A 21,840-nucleotide genomic window follows, 5' to 3' on the forward strand; every position below is an offset into this window, starting at 1 on the left:
AAAATCAATATCGACATTCACCTGATCTACACAGAGTACGAGCGTGGACATCGTGGTTTCGCCAGACTAGTCTAGTATCTTGACGTATTTTCAGCACGTAGCAGAGTTCATAATTTGGCGCCATAAGAAATTTACCGTACAGCCAATCAAATACCTCGTTACATATAGGCCATATCATATGTTGCCGACAGTCATGGCTGAAGTAGTTGTGTCCAACTTCATTAACGGGAGTTTTGTACCTACAAGTTCTTACATTCCAAGCTTCGACCCTTCGACTGGGAAAGTATGGGCGAAAATTCCGGACAGCGGTCAGGACGAGATAAACATGGCGGTATCAGCAGCACAGACCGCCTTCAAAACGTACGTAATATCAGCCAACTTAGCGACCTGGTTTCGGTTTGGCAGTCGGCTACTGGGGCAAATGTCAACACGCTAGGCCTAATGCATGACACTGATGGATGTCGTCGTCTTTATATTTATGTTTGAATCACAAATTTAGCTAATTGAATTCATTTTTAATAGATACAATATAATTAATATAATCACGTTTAACGTACAATTAATGAGTCTAGCACGCGGCTTGATTGTTTTTAATTAGGTCATGTACCTAGATTTTTATATAGAGTGCACTCAGTCGTAAAATACAAAGACTCCACACAAATTCGAGTCTGTCGGAGTTCCCAACCTGTTTAGCTAGACTCAGGACTAACGGTAGCATTTGAACATTTATGTATAAATATTTGTGGGTTTTTTTGTTGGTTTTTTTTGTAATATTTAAAGAAATTGAAGGAAGGTGCATGTTGGTAAACAAATTAAATATTTTTATTTAGAGACTGCACCTAATGATCTTACCAGGTATTTTGGGATTTTGATAGAAATTTGTCAGAATTTTACTCAAAATTGGGAAAAAAATCATCCAATCATGCTGTCAATGCTAAAATGATTTTTACAATCAAAAAAGTTGGAGAGATGTTATACTGATTTAAAGAATTAAATAAATTTTTTTTTTATTTAAGACAACTAGGCCAGGTGACTAACTTTTCTGATTGGCACCTAGAGTTTATGACTTGGTAGCCAAATATGCCACCTGGTAAAAATATCCACTTTGAGCCCTGTATTTCTATACTATTTAATATGAATTTTGTTAACACAAAAGTTGGTCGGTGAAGCCTGCCGAAGAGCGATCAAAAGTTCTGATGAAGATCGCTGATCTGTTGGAGTCTCGGCTGGCTGAGATTGCAGAACTGGAGTCTCGTGACCAAGGAAAGCCTGTTTGGTTGGCCAAGGCTGTAGACATTCCCAGGGCGGTATACAACTTTCGTGTGTTCGCCACATCTATTTTACACGATACAAATAGGTAAAACATTAATCTTAAAACTAAATGAATCTGAACATAAGATTGCCAACAATTTTGACAAAAATTTTTTTTTTTAAGTTTCAGCTGTTTTTAGATTTGATATAATTTGAACTGGAAGAGTTTATCAGTTGTGATATACTGTTTGTGATGTCAGTGATCGATGAGTCAGTAATTGGGTGACAGGTCGTCGGTGATGGATGCGGTTGGTGCCGTGAACTACACTGTTAGAGATCCTGTAGGTGTCGCCGGTCTCATCAGTCCATGGAACCTCCCGCTGTATCTACTCACTTTCAAAATAGCCCCAGCAATTGCCACGGGCAACACAGTTGTGGCAAAACCTAGTGAGATGACGTCGGTATCGGCATGGAAACTCTGCGAAATATTCAACGAAGCAGGTATGATTTTATAAATCTTAAGCTTACATCATACGTCCTGTGCTGTCGCTGTATAGTATATATTTTACAATAAATGCCAAAAAACAAATTATATTAGCTTATATCAATTACGCTGCCCGGATTGAAACCTGTAGGGGGTCTTACTGTCAGAGGATACCGAAGAACCCAGGAAAGCCCTCGTGGTAGGACAGGTGACCACATACCTTTTCACATCCGATCGTGGAATCGAACCCTGACCGTCTAGTTGACAGGTAAATGTGTATACCACTGTGCCACCCGACCACTCTTTAAGTCTCTCATTCGTTGTTTTCTTCAAAATGCTACTTCTCTGGAATGTTGAACAGAATTTTGACCAAATGTTAATTAGCTCACTTGATTAGAATGGCTTGGGTATTTATGACATGGTGTGGTGCCAATCAGACATCTGTTTTCGAATGGTCATCTGTTCTTCCCAGACAAACCTTTACTAGGATGGGTGAGGAAGATTGGTGATATTTAGTTGTTGTATATAACGGTAATACACGATGTACTTAAAAAAAATGATTAAAAAAATTGATCTAAGACTTACTTTTAAAAAAAAATGATTAAAAAAATTGATCTAAGACATCAGAGTAAATGATTGTTGTTCTGATGAAGGCTAACCTACATGTACAGCCGAAATATGTCAACATTACTCTCCAATAAAAACCTGACCATCGATAGAACCACTGTGTTAGGCTTGCTGTTTTACTCTCACATTACCTGGATTTTTGGTGAGAGCTCTTGTATACACCTGTATCCACGACTAGTTCACCTGGATTTCTACAATGTACGTAATTACCTGCCAGGATGATGTGTCTCCACCCCCACAGATGAAAAAAAAAATAAAGTATTCAAATGTTTGTGATATTGATAAATTGATACATATTTCTGTACTATTCATCACAATGTTAATAATTTAAATTTCATTTACCATGTGGTATCCTCCTGAGAGTTTAGGTTAGGGCCCAATACATATTTATACGATTTATTACGATGTTAATATTTTTATAGGTGTACCGCCAGGTGTAATCAACCTGGTATTCGGTGTGGGGCCCAAGGCGGGGGAGGCGCTGGTAGTTCACCCAGATGTGCCCCTGATATCGTTTACTGGTGGCACGGTGACAGCCAAAAGACTTAGGACTTCCGCAGCACCTTTTTGCAAGAAACTCTCACTAGAGGTACAAAATGTCACCAGTACTGGAAAATGAATATTTGTATACTTAATCATTTTTGTCACATGCAATGTAATTTAGCAAAAAGTCTATGCTACTTCATTTTCCATAGGTATCAGCATTTCACTTAAGTTTTGTGTTTAGATCAGGTGCTCAAAGAGTCCTTAGTTAGATGATAATGGACATCAAGTCAAAAGAGCCTTACACATAATATCATCCAGAAACTATGGTCCAATGACCTGAAAAATTGTGGATGCATGAAAACTGGACTTCAAAGTTTTGTGTTAAATATAAAAAAGCAATAATATTGAATAATAAAAAATACATGTAAATTCAGTAGGCCTATATTGTCCTCATTTTGTTTGATCAGAAAACATGATGACCATTAGAATTATTTAATATTTTCTGGATAAAATGATATTTTTAGTAAGGTCTGGAACATTTTATAAATATATGTATTAAAAAAAACAAAAGGCTATACCTGCTAAATCAAAGAAGGAATAGATAACGGAAATTTGATTATTAAGTGTTTCAACCGTTGGAAAAAATTGTATATATGAATATTATTTTAACCAGGCAATTTAAAGGTATGGTTGGTTATGTTAATTGTCTTATATCAGTGAGCTATGGTCATTGAAGGATGGCTTCTACAGTGTGATAGATGCATGTTTTGTGAGGCTGAAGTATGTTCATGTTTTCTTCATATGATAGAATAAGGCTGATGTTGACTTTATAGTGTTACTACAATGAAGTGCATATATATTGCCTAAGACATCCAGCAGGACACACCACCTGGTCACATACTAACAAGAGGTGAACCAGTCATCCCACTCCCTATAATTATAAAATTCTGAGTATTGGAGCAAGATTAGGGACTACCGTTTTGCTAGACCCTGGTACATGTATGTCTCGGCCTGGGGGGAGAACCCAACAGGCAAATGCTCAACTGAAGACCAAACTTTAAGCAGTGTCAAGGGAGACATGAGGAAGAAAAAACTTGAAGAGAAAAGATCAGCTTCCAAATTTTAATCGCCTCTTATGATCATGTTAGTTATAAGAGACAGATTTCAAAATGGACAACTAATTATAATCATAACTTCATATGTTACTTTAGATATTCTAATATTATTATGTAATATTGATTCCAATGTCTTCTAAGTTAGCCATGCAGGTCCTTAGGGGGTGAGGGGGGGGGGGGGGGGGGTCATGTACCTGACTAAAGACTTAGGATAAGATTTAATATCACGCATGTTTATTTATTTTGTAGCTTGGAGGAAAAAATCCTGCAGTGATATTTGCTGATGCTGACATGGACAAGTGTATCCCTACAACTATTAGGTAAAACAAGTGTGTCTGTACAACTATTAGGTAAAACAAGTGTGTCCCTACAACTATTAGGTAAAACAAGTGTGTCTCTACAACTATTAGGTAAAACAAGTGTGTCTGTACAACTATTAGGTAAAACAAGTGTGTCCCTACAACTATTAGGTAAAACAAGTGTGTCCCTACAACTATTAGGTAAAACAAGTGTGTCTATACAACTATTAGGTAAAACAAGTGTGTCTCTACAACTATTAGGTAAAACAAGTGTGTCTGTACAACTATTAGGTAAAACAAGTGTGTCCCTACAACTATTAGGTAAAACAAGTGTGTCTGTACAACTATTAGGTAAAACAAGTGTGTCTGTACAACTATTAGGTAAAATAAGTGTGTCCCTACAACTATTAGGTAAAACAAGTGTGTCTGTACAACTATTAGGTAAAACAAGTGTGTCTGTACAACTATTAGGTAAAACAAGTGTGTCTCTACAACTATTAGATAAAACAAGTATGTCTGTACAACTATTAGGTAAAACAAGTGTGTCCCTACAACTATTAGGTAAAACAAGTGTGTCTGTACAACTATTAGGTAAAACAAGTGTGTCTGTACAACTATTAGGTAAAACAAGTGTGTCTATACAACTATTAGGTAAAACAAGTGTGTCTCTACAACTATTAGGTAAAACAAGTGTGTCTATACAACTATTAGATAAAACAAGTGTGTCCCTACAACTATTAGGTAAAACAAGTGTGTCTCTACAACTATTAGATAAAACAAGTGTGTCTGTACAACTATTAGGTAAAACAAGTGTGTCTGTACAACTATTAGGTAAAACAAGTGTGTCTGTACAACTATTAGATAAAACAAGTGTGTCCCTACAACTATTAGGTAAAACAAGTGTGTCTCTACAACTATTAGGTAAAACAAGTGTGTCTCTACAACTATTAGGTAAAACAAGTGTGTCCCTACAACTATTAGGTAAAACAAGTGTGTCTCTACAACTATTAGATAAAACAAGTGTGTCTGTACAACTATTAGGTAAAACAAGTGTGTCCCTACAACTATTAGGTAAAACAAGTGTGTCCCTACAACTATTAGATAAAACAAGTGTGTCTGTACAACTATTAGGTAAAACAAGTGTGTCTCTACAACTATTAGGTAAAATAAGTGTGTCCCTACAACTATTAGATAAAACAAGTGTGTCTGTACTACTATTAGGTAAAACAAGTGTGTCCCTACAACTATTAGATAAAACAAGTGTGTCTGTACAACTATTAGGTAAAACAAGTGTGTCTGTACAACTATTAGGTAAAACAAGTGTGTCCCTACAATTATTAGATAAAACAAGTGTGTCTGTACAACTATTAGGTAAAACAAGTGTGTCTATACAACTATTAGGTAAAACAAGTGTGTCTATACAACTATTAGGTAAAACAAGTGTGTCTATACAACTATTAGGTAAAACAAGTGTGTCCCTACAACTATTAGATAAAACAAGTGTGTCTGTACAACTATTAGGTAAAACAAGTGTGTCTATACAACTATTAGGTAAAACAAGTGTGTCTCTACAACTATTAGGTAAAACAAGTGTGTCTCTACAACTATTAGGTAAAACAAGTGTGTCTATACAACTATTAGGTAAAACAAGTGTGTCCCTACAACTATTAGGTAAAACAAGTGTGTCTCTACAACTATTAGGTAAAACAAGTGTGTCTGTACAACTATTAGGTAAAACAAGTGTGTCTCTACAACTATTAGGTAAAACAAGTGTGTCTATACAACTATTAGGTAAAACAAGTGTGTCCCTACAACTATTAGGTAAAACAAGTGTGTCCCTACAACTATTAGGTAAAACAAGTGTGTCTGTACAACTATTAGGTAAAACAAGGGTGTCTCTACAACTATTAGGTAAAACAAGTGTGTCCCTACAACTATTAGGTAAAACAAGTGTGTCTATACAACTATTAGGTAAAACAAGTGTGTCCCTACAACTATTAGGTAAAACAAGTGTGTCTCTACAACTATTAGGTAAAACAAGTGTGTCTCTACAACTATTAGGTAAAACAAGTGTGTCTCTACAACTATTAGGTAAAACAAGTGTGTCTCTACAACTATTAGATAAAACAAGTGTGTCTGTACAACTATTAGGTAAAACAAGGGTGTCTCTACAACTATTAGGTAAAACAAGTGTGTCTATACAACTATTAGGTAAAACAAGTGTGTCCCTACAACTATTAGGTAAAACAAGTGTGTCCCTACAACTATTAGGTAAAACAAGTGTGTCCCTACAACTATTAGGTAAAACAAGTGTGTCCCTACAACTATTAGGTAAAACAAGTGTGTCCCTACAACTATTAGGTAAAACAAGTGTGTCCGTACAACTATTAGGTAAAAGAAGTGTGTCCCTACAACTATTAGGTAAAACAAGTGTGTCTGTACAACTATTAGGTAAAACAAGTGTGTCCCTACAACTATTAGGTAAAACAAGTGTGTCCCTACAACTATTAGGTAAAACAAGTGTGTCCCTACAACTATTAGGTAAAACAAGTGTGTCTATACAACTATTAGATAAAACAAGTGTGTCTGTACAACTATTAGGTAAAACAAGTGTGTCTGTACAACTATTAGGTAAAACAAGTGTGTCTGTACAACTATTAGGTAAAACAAGTGTGTCCCTACAACTATTAGGTAAAACAAGTGTGTCTATACAACTATTAGATAAAACAAGTGTGTCCCTACAACTATTAGGTAAAACAAGTGTGTCTATACAACTATTAGGTAAAACAAGTGTGTCTGTACAACTATTAGGTAAAACAAGTGTGTCTGTACAACTATTAGGTAAAACAAGTGTGTCTGTACAACTATTAGGTAAAACAAGTGTGTCCCTACAACTATTAGGTAAAACAAGTGTGTCTGTACAACTATTAGATAAAACAAGTGTGTCCCTACAACTATTAGGTAAAACAAGTGTGTCTATACAACTATTAGGTAAAACAAGTGTGTCTGTACAACTATTAGGTAAAACAAGTGTGTCTGTACAACTATTAGGTAAAACAAGTGTGTCTGTACAACTATTAGGTAAAACAAGTGTGTCTATACAACTATTAGATAAAACAAGTGTGCCCCTATAACTATTAGGTAAAACAAGTGTGTCTGTACAACTATTAGGTAAAACAAGTGTGTCTGTACAACTATTAGGTAAAACAAGTGTGTCCCTACAACTATTAGGTAAAACAAGTGTGTCTATACAACTATTAGATAAAACAAGTGTGTCCCTACAACTATTAGGTAAAACAAGTGTGTCTATACAACTATTAGATAAAACAAGTGTGTCCCTACAACTATTAGGTAAAACAAGTGTGTCTATACAACTATTAGGTAAAACAAGTGTGTCTGTACAACTATTAGGTAAAACAAGTGTGTCTGTACAACTATTAGGTAAAACAAGTGTGTCTGTACAACTATTAGGTAAAACAAGTGTGTCTGTACAACTATTAGGTAAAACAAGTGTGTCCCTACAACTATTAGGTAAAACAAGTGTGTCTATACAACTATTAGATAAAACAAGTGTGTCCCTACAACTATTAGGTAAAACAAGTGTGTCTATACAACTATTAGGTAAAACAAGTGTGTCCCTACAACTATTAGGTAAAACAAGTGTGTCTGTACAACTATTAGGTAAAACAAGTGTGTCTCTACAACTATTAGGTAAAACAAGTGTGTCTGTACAACTATTAGGTAAAACAAGTGTGTCTGTACAACTATTAGGTAAAACAAGTGTGTCTGTACAACTATTAGGTAAAACAAGTGTGTCCCTACAACTATTAGATAAAACAAGTCTGTCCCTACAACTATTAGGTAAAACAAGTGTGTCTGTACAACTATTAGGTAAAACAAGTGTGTCTGTACAACTATTAGGTAAAACAAGTGTGTCCCTACAACTATTAGGTAAAACAAGTGTGTCTATACAACTATTAGATAAAACAAGTGTGTCCCTACAACTATTAGGTAAAACAAGTGTGTCTATACAACTATTAGGTAAAACAAGTGTGTCTGTACAACTATTAGGTAAAACAAGTGTGTCTGTACAACTATTAGGTAAAACAAGTGTGTCTCTACAACTATTAGGTAAAACAAGTGTGTCTGTACAACTATTAGGTAAAACAAGTGTGTCTGTACAACTATTAGGTAAAACAAGTGTGTCCCTACAACTATTAGGTAAAACAAGTGTGTCCCTACAACTATTAGGTAAAACAAGTGTGTCCCTACAACTATTAGGTAAAACAAGTGTGCCTGTACAACTATTAGGTAAAACAAGTGTGCCTGTACAACTATTAGGTAAAACAAGTCTGTCCCTACAACTATTAGGTAAAACAAGTGTGTCCCTACAACTATTAGGTAAAACAAGTGTGTCCCTACAACTATTAGGTAAAACAAGTGTGCCTGTACAACTATTAGGTAAAACAAGTCTGTCCCTACAACTATTAGGTAAAACAAGTCTGTCCCTACAACTATTAGGTAAAACAAGTGTGTCTGTACAACTATTAGGTAAAACAAGTGTGCCTGTACAACTATTACGTAAAACAAGTCTGTCCCTACAACTATTAGGTAAAACAAGTGTGTCCCTACAACTATTAGGTAAAACAAGTGTGTCCCTACAACTATTAGGTAAAACAAGTGTGTCTCTACAACTATTAGGTAAAACAAGTGTGTCTCTACAACTATTAGGTAAAACAAGTGTGTCTGTACAATTATTAGGTAAAACAAGTGTGTCTCTACAACTATTAGGTAAAACAAGTGTGTCTGTACAATTATTAGGTAAAACAAGTGTGTCTCTACAACTATTAGGTAAAACAAGTGTGTCTCTACAACTATTAGGTAAAACAAGTGTGTCTGTACAACTATTAGGTAAAACAAGTGTGTCCCTACAACTATTAGGTAGAACAAGTGTGTCTCTACAACTATTAGGTAAAACAAGTGTGTCCCTACAACTATTAGATAAAACAAGTGTGTCTGTACAACTATTAGGTAAAACAAGTGTGTCTGTACAACTATTAGGTAAAACAAGTGTGTCTGTACAACTATTAGGTAAAACAAGTGTGTCTGTACAACTATTAGGTAAAACAAGTGTGTCTGTACAACTATTAGGTAAAACAAGTGTGTCTGTACAACTATTAGGTAAAACAAGTGTGTCTGTACAACTATTAGGTAAAACAAGTGTGTCTGTACAACTATTAGGTAAAACAAGTGTGTCTGTACAACTATTAGGTAAAACAAGTGTGTCTGTACAACTATTAGGTAAAACAAGTGTGTCTATACAACTATTAGGTATAACAAGTGTGTCTGTACAACTATTAGGTAAAACAAGTGTGTCCCTACAACTATTAGGTACAGTATGTAACAGAAACTAGAATATTTCATGACAAAATCAAAGGCTCAGTGCCTATCAGGCTGTTAAGAGTAAAAGTTCGTGTAGCCCCTGGAAAATGGGATTCATGTCTTAGATACAGAGAATGAGACGGGTGTCTAGGAGACGCTAACATTCGGAGTGAGAATAGGACAGATGTCAAGGAGACAGTCGGGGTCAGAATGGGAGGGAGGTCTAGGAATCACAGTCGGGGTCAGAATGGATGGGAGGTCTAGGAATCACAGTCGGGGTCAAAATGGGTGGGAGGTCTAGGAATCACAGTCAGGGTCAGAATGGGACGAGTGTCTGGGAGACACAGAAAGAGACGGGTGTCTGGGAGACACGGAAAGAGACGGGTGTCTAGGAGTCACAGTCGGGGTCAGAAAGGGACACTGAATGTAAGGAAGATGTCGGTACATCAAGCTTATTTGGGGGCTGTAGTTATTCAAGCTTTATTTGGGGGCTGTACACATACCTTTTGGCAAATTTAATCAAATAAAGCTTAGTTTAGCATGTTTCTTTAGCTTGTTTTCAGTGAGAAACCTGGTTTGAAATTGATTTAGACAAGTATAGAAAGGCTTACCATGTGATATAGACTTAAGATGTTGTGAGCCAGTAATTGGCTGACGTCAGAGTGAATTTTTAGGTCACCTGAGACAAAGTCTCAAGTGACCTATTCTAATCCCCTTTTGTCCGTCGTCGTCCGTCGTCCGTCGTGCGGCGTGCGTCGTGTGTCCGTAAACAATTTACATTTTCGACTTCTTCTCCAAAACCCCTAAACCAAATTCAATGAAATTTGGCAGGAAGCTTCTATGGCTAAAGGTCAACCAAAATTATGAATTATATGGTCCCCACCCCCAAGGGGCCTGAGGGGCGGGGCTAAAAAGGGTCAAATTGACTAAAACTTAAAAAATCTTCTTCTCTACTCTCAGATATAGTGGAATCAAACACTCTTCATAGATGGAAGGGTCTTAAGGTGCTTTACCAAAATTGTGAATTTCATGACCCAGGGGTCTCGGGTTTGCCCCTGGGGAGGGGGTAAACTTTACTATAGTTTATATAGGGAAATCACATTTTTGACTATAATTTGTTGGATTTCTATTGGAATTCATTCTAACTTGGTTAACATTATCAGTATGGGATAACAGATTGATGGTATGCACATGTTGGCCCTGACTGACCCCCAGGGGCTAATGGGCAGGGCTAAAAAGGGTCAAATTAACAAAAACTTCAAAAATCTTCTTCTCTACTCTCAGATATGGTGGAATCAAACACTCTTCATAGATGGAAGAGTCTTAATGTGCTTTACCAAAATTGTGAATTTCCTGACCCTGGGGTCTCAGGCTTGCCCCTGGGGAGGGGGTAAACTTTACTATAGTTTATATAGGGAAATGACATTTTTGACTATTATTTGTTGGATTTCTATTGGAATTCATTCTAATTTGGTTACCATTATCAGCTTTGGATGGCAGTGTGATGGTATGCACATGTTGGCCCTGACTGACCCCCAGGGGCTGATGGGCGGGGCTAAAAAGGGTCAAATTGATTGAAATTTCAAAAATCTTCTTCTCTAATCTCAGATATGATGGAATCAAATACTCTTCATAGATGGAAGGGTCTCAAGGTGCTTTACCAAAATTGTGAATTTCCTCACCCTGGGGTCTCACATTTGCCCCTGTGGAGGGGGTAAAATTTACTATAGTTTATATAGGGAAATCACATTTTTTACTATTATTTGTTGGATTTCTATTGGAATTCATTCTAATTTGGTTAACATTATCAGCTTTGGATGGCAGTGTGATGGTATGCACATGTTGGCCCTGACTGACCCCCAGGGGCTGATGGGCGGGGCTAAAAAGGGTCAAATAGACTGAAATTTCAAAAATCTTCTTCTCTAATCTCAGATATGATGGAATCAAACACTCTTCATAGATGGAAGGGTCTTAATGTGCTTTACCAAAATTGTGAATTTCCTGACCCTGGGGTCTCAGGCTTGCCCCTGGGGAGGGGGTAAACTTTACTTTAGTTTATATAGGGAAATCACATTTTTGACTATTATTTGTTGGATTTCTATTGGAATTCATTCTAATTTGGTTAACATTATCAGCTTTGGATGGCAGTGTGATGGTATGCACATGTTGGCCCTGACTGACCCCCAGGGGCTGATGGGCGGGGCTAAAAAGGGTCAAATTGATTGAAATTTCAAAAATCTTCTTCTCTAATCTCAGATATGATGGAATCAAATACTCTTCATAGATTGAAGGGTCTTAAAGGTGCTTTACCAAAATTGTGAATTTCCTGACCCTGGGGTCTCACATTTGCTCCTGTGGAGGGGGTAAAATTTACTATAGTTTATATAGGGAAATCTTATTTTTGACTATTATTTGTTGGATTTCTATTGGAATTCATTCTAATTTGGTTAACATTATCAGCTTTGGATGGCAGTGTGATGGTATGCACATGTTGGCCCTGACTGACCCCCAGGGGCTGATGGGCGGGGCTAAAAAGGGTCAAATAGACTGAAATTTCAAAGATCTTCTTCTCAATTAAGACAGAATCAAATACTCTTCATAGGTGGAAGGGTCTTATAGTGCTTTACTAATGTAATGAACTTCATGACCCTGGGGTCACAAGTTTGCCCCTGGGGAGGGGGTAGATTTTACTATAGTTTATATAGGGAAATCACATTTTTGACCATTATTTGTGTGATTTCTATCGGAATTCATTCTAACTTTGTTAACATTATCAGCATTGGATGACAGCTTAATGGTATACACCTGTTGGCCCTGACTGACCCCTAGGGGCTGATGGGTGGGTTCAAAAAGGGTCAATTAAATTAACTGAAATATTCAAATCTCAGGTGACCGTTAAGGCCCATGGGCCTCTTGTCTGTTCTTATGATTTCAGATCAAGTTTTGTGAACCAGGGAGAGATTTGTTTATGTACTAGTCGAATATATGTGGAGAGACCTGCATACCAAACATTCCTAAAGAAGTTCATCGAGGAAACCAAGTGAGTTTATCATTATAATATTATGCTGGTCGCAGAAATCTTTAACACAGGAATTGTCCTACAATAGAAACAGGGTCCGTTAAAAGGACCCATTCCCCTAAAAAACTCTTGTGAAAATTCCCAATTTGCCACTGAAAAATTCCCAATTTGAAGTCACTTTTAAATGATTAAGTAAGTTTTATCTACAAAGACCTATACTAAGATACTTTTGAAAAATAAAAAAACAGCTTTAGATAACAAAATGAAATCAAAAATAATATAAAGGGGATATTCCTCAAAGAAAAACTGAAATTTGTATCTTAGTCAACAAAGTTCTGAATAGATTTTCATCATCCTTATGCACTTGACCAACTTTGTTGATTATCAGATTTTTTTCTATTTTCAGACTCTCACTCACATCAATTATCAGATTATTCTGTAATTTCAGACTCTCACTCACATCAATAATCAGATTATTCTGTAATTTCAGACTCTCACTCACATCAATTATCAGATTATTCTGTAATTTCAGACTCTCACTCACATCAATTATCAGATTATTCTGTAATTTCAGACTCTCAACCACATTAATTATCAGATTATTCTGTAATTTCAGACTCTCACTCAGTTATAATCTCTTAATATGTGATTTGACAATTTTTTACCATATTTTGCTGCGTATTGGTCAATGTTGAAAAGTGAGGTAACATGTATCACTAGTGATATATCTGTTGTTGTTTTTTTGGGTTTTTTTAGAACTTTTTTTTTTTTTTTTTTTCAGAAAATTGAAGGTTGGAAACCCCAAAGAGGATAGTAGTTTTATGGGTGCTTTGATCAGTAAAGAACACTTGGAGAAGGTCAAAGGTTATGTTAAAATTGGTGTGGAGGAAGGGGCCACAATATCCTGTGGTGAAGGAGTTGACACTCTTGACCTGCCTGCAGGAATTAAAGATGTAAGTCGACTTTTATAAATTCAGTACAAGACAGTGACATCAGACCAGAAATTAAGGATGTAAGTCGACTTTTATAAATTCAGTACAAGACAGTGACATCAGACCAGAAATTAAGGATGTAAGTCGACTTTTATTAATTTAACACCAGACGGTACTTATCTAGATTTAACATCAGTACCAAAAATTAATTTGAATAAGGAATGATGATTCAATTTTAAATTAGAAATTGATTTGAATTAGGGATTTAGATCCGATTGTAAGCTTGACTTTGATTTAAATCAGGGATATTTCATGAGACCTACTGTGATCACGGACCTGAAGGAGAACTCTCGTCTGTTGAAGGAAGAAATCTTTGGCCCAGTTACTTGTGTGGTACCGTTTGATACAGAGGAAGAAGTAAGTAGGTCAAACACTTTTCTGTCGTCTTTATATTTGATTTGCTAGTGTGATACCTCCAATTTCAGGGCTTTTTCTGGGGGCTTTTTGGGGCCGTAATTGGAATTATTTCATATTTAAGCCAAATTTCTAAAATTTGAAGTTTACTCATGAAAAAATCTTTATCTATTCACCAAATTTCTTTCCAAAATGAGACAAAAAGGCCCTTTCCCAAACCGATGAGAAAAAGTCCTGAATTTAACTATTTCTGTTTATTACCCATTGACCGCAGAAAACTGATCATCTACCCTCTAAGGAGGGCAAGTGATTTAAGCACATCCAGTACTCCCAACATCAGAGCACTAACACACCTTTTTTATATCGTAGGTCATCCGACCAATAGTCATTGTGCTTCATACGTTGTCGTCTGCCATGCGTAAACTTTTCACATTTCAAATTTTTTCTCAAATTCCAATAGTTGGATTGAGCTGAAACTTGCCTGAGATGGTCCTGACCAAGTATTATTTTTTGCGTCAGTCAGAAATCAAAGATGGCCGTCATGGCAGCCATCTTGAAAAACACATTTTAAACCTCTTTTCCAGTTTCACTACTGGTGCCATTGAGCTGGAAATTGGTGAGGATGTTAAATAATGAGAGCCAACAAAGTGTTGTTATTTTTCGACCTCGTAAAAACTTTGACATGGCAGCCACGGGGGCCATTTTGTAACATGCTTGTACAATCATGGTTTTCCTGAACAACACCTATTTCAAACTTCTTCTCAAATTCCACCAGTGGGATTCAGCTCTTGCTTACCAGAAATGATCCCGAGATGGTCATAATCAAGTGTTGTTTTTTTTTGGGTTGATCCAAATTCCAAGATAGCCACAATGGTCAACAGTGCCACTTTACTCGCTGCAGAGAATGCATACTACAATAGTATAAGGGTCTTTGATTTAGAGTCAGATGACCGTTAAGGCCAATGGGCCTCTTGTTATTTTTCAGCCTAATGAAATCTTTGACATGTGCACCACTTTTATCATTTGTATCCTTCCATTCCTCATAAGCCTCAATACAGTATTTAGAAATACAGAGTTACAGAGGGGCTGCGGTACTGGCCGAGTGGTTAAGGTGTCTCGACACTTTATCACTAGCCCTCCACCTCTGGGTTGCAAGTCTCGAAACCTACGTGGGGCAGTTGCTAGGTACTGACTGTATCTAAGGCCGATGGTTTTTCTCAGGGGACTCCGGCTTTCCTCCACCTCCAAAACCTTGCATGTCCTTAAATGACCCTGGCTATTAACAGGACGTTAAACATACCAAACCAAACAGAGTTACTGCCCTTGTCACTTTAAAAACATGAAATCTGTGTTTCTTTGTACTGAATATGTTTAGTTATGACAGCTCATGTTTGTTCCCCCACATTCAGTTTCTCAGGATGTAGGAATATTAGAAAACGCTTTCAACAAGTATAATGAGATTGAATGAATGAGTGCCCTTTGAATGGTAAAGGCTGATGATAGGAAGAAGGATTTAGTTCTGTTGTTTAAATATATTTTTCCTTGACAGGCGATTATGAAAGCCAATGATGTACAGTATGGACTTGCAGCCACGGTCTGGACCCAGGACGTCTCTCGTCTCCACAGGGTATCCAGGAAAATACAGGTAAATTTGCTCCAGTCTACACTGACACATGGCCTCATAGAAAACACACATAATTATACCCCCGCAACGAAGTTAGGGGGGGGGGGGTATACTGGAATCAGGTTGTACGTCCGTCCGTCCGTCTGTCCGTCTGTAGACGCATTTTGTCCGGACAACTCCTAAACCGATGGGCCAATTCCGATGAAACTTCACACAAATATTAATGATCATGTGTAGATATGCATGCCACTTTATTTTTCTCAAAATTATGGTTGCTATGGCAACTGGTCACTATAAACAGGTTTTCCGATAAGAACCATAACTTTAAGTTTGTCTGGACAACTCCTCCTAAACTAAATGGCCAATTTCAATGAAACTTCATACAAATATAGAGGACCATGTGTAGATGTGCATGCCACTTTCTTTTCTTTCAAAATTATGGTTGCTATGGCAACTGGTCACTATAAACAGTTTTTCTGATAAGAACCATAACTTTAAGTTTGTCCGGACAACTCCTCCTAAACCGAAGGACCGATTTTCAATGAAACTTCACACAAATATAGAGGACCATATGTAGATGTGCATGCCACTTTATTTTTCTCAAAATTATGGTTGCTATGGCAACTGGTCACTATAAACAGGTCTTCCGATAAGAACCATAACTTAAGATTGTCCGGACAACTCCTCCTAAAGTAAATGGCCAATTTCAATGAAACTTCACACAAATATAGAGGACCATGTGTAGATGTGCATGCCACTTTCTTTTTTTTTTTAAATTATGGTTGCTATGGCAACTGGTCACTATAAACAGGTTTTCTGATAAGAACCATAACTTTAAGTTTGTCCGGACAACTCCTCTTAAACCGAAGGGCTGATTTCAATGAAACTTCACACAAATATAGAGGACCATGTGTAGATGTGCATGCCACTTTCTTTTTTTTCAAAATTATGGTTGCTATGGCAACTGGTCACTATATTACTGGGTTATCTTAGTTAGCCTCTAATTAACAGTTCCAATTCACCATTGACTTGTGCAGACTGCGGGGGTATTAGTCAGCCATCCTGAACTCCTTCTCTGCATGGTCTCAAGGAAAACACAGGTGATACGTCTTCAGAACTAAATAATATACTAGTATCATGTCCAAAGATTATCTCAGAATCAAGAAAACATGTCCAGAAATTATTTCAAGATCAAGAAAATATGTTTAGATATTATTTCAGAATCAAGAAAATATGTTTAGATATTATCTCAGAATTAAGAAAACATGTCCAGAGGTTTTGTTAGAAAATCTCAGAATTAAGACGATATGGCCAGAGATTATCTCAGAATCAAGAAGGCATGACTTTAGTAACTTCGACATGTTGAAACACAGTGATGTATAATCAGGGTTTAACATTTCCTAAGCTTAAGGTTGGTTTACTAAAACTAGCACTTGGAATACACTGTATAGGGCCTTAACTTACAGAATTTCAAGGCGACCAAACTTTCTATAACTTTTCATGGTAACCAGTGGTAAGAAGAACGAGTTATTAGATTAATTCAACATATATTATACATGTAAAATGTATAGCGTTTATTGTTATTTGTAGATTTGGAACATATTTTTCAATAAATGTATTAGACATGGTTGGAGCTCCGGTTTAGAGGAAGACACATTGCAGGCCCTCTTAGTTGTATTGACTAACATACAGTAGAACATTCTTCAGTCATTAGGCTACAGGATTTGCAGGTCACCTGAGACGAAATCTCAGTTAAATTTGACCTATTGTGATCGCCTTTTGTCCAGCTTCGTGCATCGTAAAAAATTTACATTTTCAACTTCTCATAAACCCCTAAAACCAATTGTAATGAAATTTTGCAGAAACCCTCCATTGCACAAGGTCAACCAAAATTGTGAATTATATCTTCCCCCACCCCCATCCCCCCAGGGTATACTGAAATTTCAAAAATCTTCTTCTGAAGTAAACTTTACTATAGTTTAAAGAGAGAAATAACATTTTTGACTATCATTTGTTTGATTTAAATTGGAATTCATTCTAACTTGAATTTATGTTGTCAGCATGGGATGACAAGCTGATCATGGTGGTATGCACTAGTTGGCCCTGACTGACCCCCAGGGGCTGATGGGTTGAACCATAAAGGGTCAAATTAACTGAAATATTTCAAAACCCAGGTGACCATTAAGGCCCATGGGCCTCTTGCTGTATAATCTTATGTTCGTTTACGTTGATATCTGGTAGATAGCGTGTGCGGTGTCTAACAGCCAAACATTCGTTATCAAGCCTGACAGTATTTTTGTCTGCCAGTTTGTTTAGAATGGTTAATATAGCTATAACCTAATGATTGACATTGCTCTTTTTTGATTGGTCGAAAATACTGAAGCTATTTGATTGGTCGAAAATACTGAAGCTGATTGGGTACTGTAGTCTAGGCTATCAGTTTGTGATGTTAAATACACTGGTGCAGAAATTCGCCGACTGCAGGTAAACATTGCATAATGTCGGAACCTGTCACTCCTGTGGGAGACCTCTTGGCCAGTCACTGAAGGGACTTTTGTCAAGTCATGGATCAATAGATATTTCTACACAAATTAAACATATAATTCCTTACTTTTGTAGGTGGGCACTGTATGGGCTAACTGTTGGTTGGTACGAGACCTCAATATGCCGTTCGGTGGAATGAAGGATTCTGGGATAGGAAGAGAAGGCTGTGTGGAATCAATGGACTTCTATACCGAGCAGAAAACAATTTGTATAAAATTATAAATACAAGGAATGGTGAGAAATGTTAAAAGATTAAAAAAACAAATTAAAATGATGAGAAAGGGTTAAACAGCTAGCCTTGATTGAAGGCATTAAAACGTTTTGTATTTACTGTTACATTTTTACCAACATTTTATAATTTTTTGACAGCAGCTTTATACAGGCTGTAAATGTGTAACACGTCAGTGTTTTATTGTCTAAAATCACATTTAGGTTTTAGACATACAGTAACTCATGTGAAGGTTGTATCAATTTTTTTTTTTTTTTTTTTTTACCGGTAAGTGTGTGTACAAACTTTTGCTAAATGTATTATGACCAATGACTATTAATTATGTATCAAAGTGAATGGATAAGGAGTGTACGATTGAAGAATCAAAATTAAGCTTTAAATACTCAAAGTGGATTGCTTGAATTAATAATTACATATATGTACATATTATTTTACTAGTCTAAAAATGGGTATTTTGTGAGTAATATACAAGTAGCTATTAACCAGAATTTGTCATTGTACCTCATCCTTGTAATCTTGTTTCTGATTGGTCAATACAGTATCATGTGATCAAAAAACATTGTTATGTCATCTACAATAACTCTGCATTACTTTCAATTTCCTTTATGTTGCCTCCAAATTTTTATATTGACCTCATCATATGACCCCTCATGGGCCTCTTCCGGGTATTCTCTAGTAATGACAATTTTAATATTGGCAAAAGTTTCGAACTATCACAAGGACACTTAACGTGAACATACCGCAGCAAACACGCATGCATATCGCACGCATGGGAGGCCGTCCTTAAATGACCTTAGCTGTTGATAGGACGTTAATCAAATAAAACCAAAGTGACTTACAGTACGCTAGATAGACCTTGTCCCATATTCTTAGATGTATCTGATGTCCCTTGTCCCACATTCTTAGATGTAATTGATGTCCGAACGAAGGAATGCCCCTTTAAGTTTACTTATGGGGGTACAGGTATATGACCATGTTTATTGAATATAAGGGGAGATTTGGTTTTTGATATATTAGGGGGAGCCGTTCAAAATTCTGTACAAAGTCGGGGCCCTACAATGCAAATACGACCTCTGCTTATTACCAAAGAAATAACCATCCCTGAATTCGACACATCCTTACTAAAGCTTGTAAAAAATTCTGAATTCTGTTAAAGGAAAACATGGAGCATTCATTGTGTTTCAACATTCATTGTTTTTGTGGTTGCTATGGAACCACAAATATAAACACAACAAATATTGTTATATGTATTATTGTTAAATTACTGTTGCATCGCCTTACCACGAAAGTTTGTATACCCACAAACTAATTTGAAAGCACCTGCTCCAGACCACGAAAGAAGGAATCACAAACAATTCATGTCATACTGAATAACAAATGAATTCTCCTGGTTTCATGGAATTCGTTATAAACAAGTATAACTAACAATTTTATGTAATTTGTCGTAATATTTTATTATGAAAGCACCGACATTCCAGAAATATCTGTGTGGCTTTAATGTTAAAATGGTTCCTCTAGCCAAACTAACTGACAAATATTAACTGTCTATTTTAGTTAAGGAAGTCTATATTTGTTAAGGAATATAATGTTATATTTGAGAAACCGTACATGTATATATTTATAAACAGAACATGTATAAGATATTTATAATTGTTACATCCGGTTTGCGTGTTTATGATGTTTATAATGAATATATACTTAAACATTCTATATCAGATAAAACACTGTTAATGTGTATTTCTATGAGGTTGTGCAGGGACTACGTACACTGTATGTGCAACCCTTTGTGTGGGGACGTTTACTGTATGTACGTCCCTTTGTGTGGGGACGTTTACTGTATGTACGTCCCTTTGTGTGGGGACGTTTACTGTATGTACGTCCCTTTGTGTGGGGACGTTTACTGTATGTACGTCCCTTTGTGTGGGGACGTTTACTGTATGTACGTCCCTTTGTGTGGGGACGTTTACTGTATGTACGTCCCTTTGTGTGGGGACGTTTACTGTATGTACGTCCCTTTGTGTGGGGACGTTTACTGTATGTACGTCCCTTTGTGTGGGGACGTTTACTGTATGTACGTCCCTTTGTGTGGGGACGTTTACTGTATGTACGTCCCTTTGTGTGGGACGTTTACTGTATGTACGTCCCTTTGTGTGGGGACGTTCACTGTATGTGCGTCCCTTTGTGTGGGGACGTTCACTGTATGTGCGTCCCTTTGTGTGGGGACGTTTACTGTATGTACGTCCCTTTGTGTGGGGACGTTTACTGTATGTACGTCCCTTTGTGTGGGGACGGTCACTGTGTGTACGTCCCTTTGTGTGGGGACGTTTACTGTGTGTACGTCCCTTTGTGTGGGGACGTTTACTGTGTGTACGTCCCTTTGTGTGGGGACGTTTACTGTGTGTACTTCCCTTTGTGTGGGGACGTTTACTGTGTACGTCCCTTTGTGTGGGACGTTTACTGTATGTACGTCCCTTTGTGTGTGGGTGTTTACTGTATGTACGTCCCTTTGTGTGTGGGTGTTTACTGTATGTGCGTCCCTTTGTGTGGGGACGTGTACTGTATGTACGTCCCTTTGTGTGGGGACGTTTACTGTATGTGCGTCCCTTTGTGTGGGGACGTGTACTGTATGTACGTCCCTTTGTGTGGGGACGTTTACTGTGTGTACGTCCCTTTGTGTGGGACGTTTACTGTATGTACGTCCCTTTGTGTGTGGGTGTTTACTGTATGTACGTCCCTTTGTGTGGGGACGTTTACTGTGTGTACGTCCCTTTGTGTGGGGACGTTTACTGTATGTACGTCCCTTTGTGTGGGGACGTTTACTGTATGTACGTCCCTTTGTGTAGGGACTTGTACTGTATGTACGTCCCTTTGTGTGGGGACGTTTACTGTATGTACGTCCCTTTGTGTGGGGACGTTTACTGTGTGTACGTCCCTTTGTGTGGGGACGTTTACTGTGTGTACGTCCCTTTGTGTGGGGACGTTTACTGTGTGTACGTCCCTTTGTGTGGGGACGTTTACTGTGTGTACGTCCCTTTGTGTGGGGACGTTTACTGTGTGTACTTCCCTTTGTGTGGGGACGTTTACTGTGTACGTCCCTTTGTGTGGGACGTTTACTGTATGTACGTCCCTTTGTGTGTGGGTGTTTACTGTATGTACGTCCCTTTGTGTGGGGACGTTTACTGTATGTACGTCCCTTTGTGTGGGGACGTTTACTGTATGTACGTCCCTTTGTGTGGGGACGTTTACTGTATGTACGTCCCTTTGTGTGGGGACGTTTACTGTATGTACGTCCCTTTGTGTGGGGACGTTTACTGTATGTACGTCCCTTTGTGTGGGGACGTTTACTGTATGTACGTCCCTTTGTGTGGGGACGTTTACTGTATGTACGTCCCTTTGTGTGGGACGTTTACTGTATGTACGTCCCTTTGTGTGGG

General features: G+C 37.4%; 1 protein-coding gene across 1 annotated transcript; it reads left to right on the top strand.

Moving 5' to 3' along the window:
- Positions 1-191: 191 nt before the first annotated feature.
- On the top strand, positions 192-20,260 carry LOC117316491 (2-aminomuconic semialdehyde dehydrogenase-like). Its single transcript, XM_033871099.1, has 10 exons — positions 192-360; positions 1,157-1,357; positions 1,541-1,752; positions 2,785-2,951; positions 4,213-4,283; positions 12,580-12,684; positions 13,445-13,616; positions 13,899-14,012; positions 15,559-15,654; positions 18,253-20,260. Exons 1-10 carry the CDS (start codon positions 194-196, stop codon positions 18,397-18,399), a joined length of 1,452 nt encoding a protein of 483 aa, XP_033726990.1. The 5' UTR covers positions 192-193; the 3' UTR covers positions 18,400-20,260.
- The last annotated feature ends 1,580 nt before the right edge of the window (positions 20,261-21,840 follow it).

The sequence above is a fragment of the Pecten maximus genome, chromosome 18 (genome assembly GCF_902652985.1).
Source record: "Pecten maximus chromosome 18, xPecMax1.1, whole genome shotgun sequence".
In the NCBI taxonomy this organism is placed as follows: Eukaryota; Metazoa; Mollusca; class Bivalvia; order Pectinida; family Pectinidae; genus Pecten; species Pecten maximus.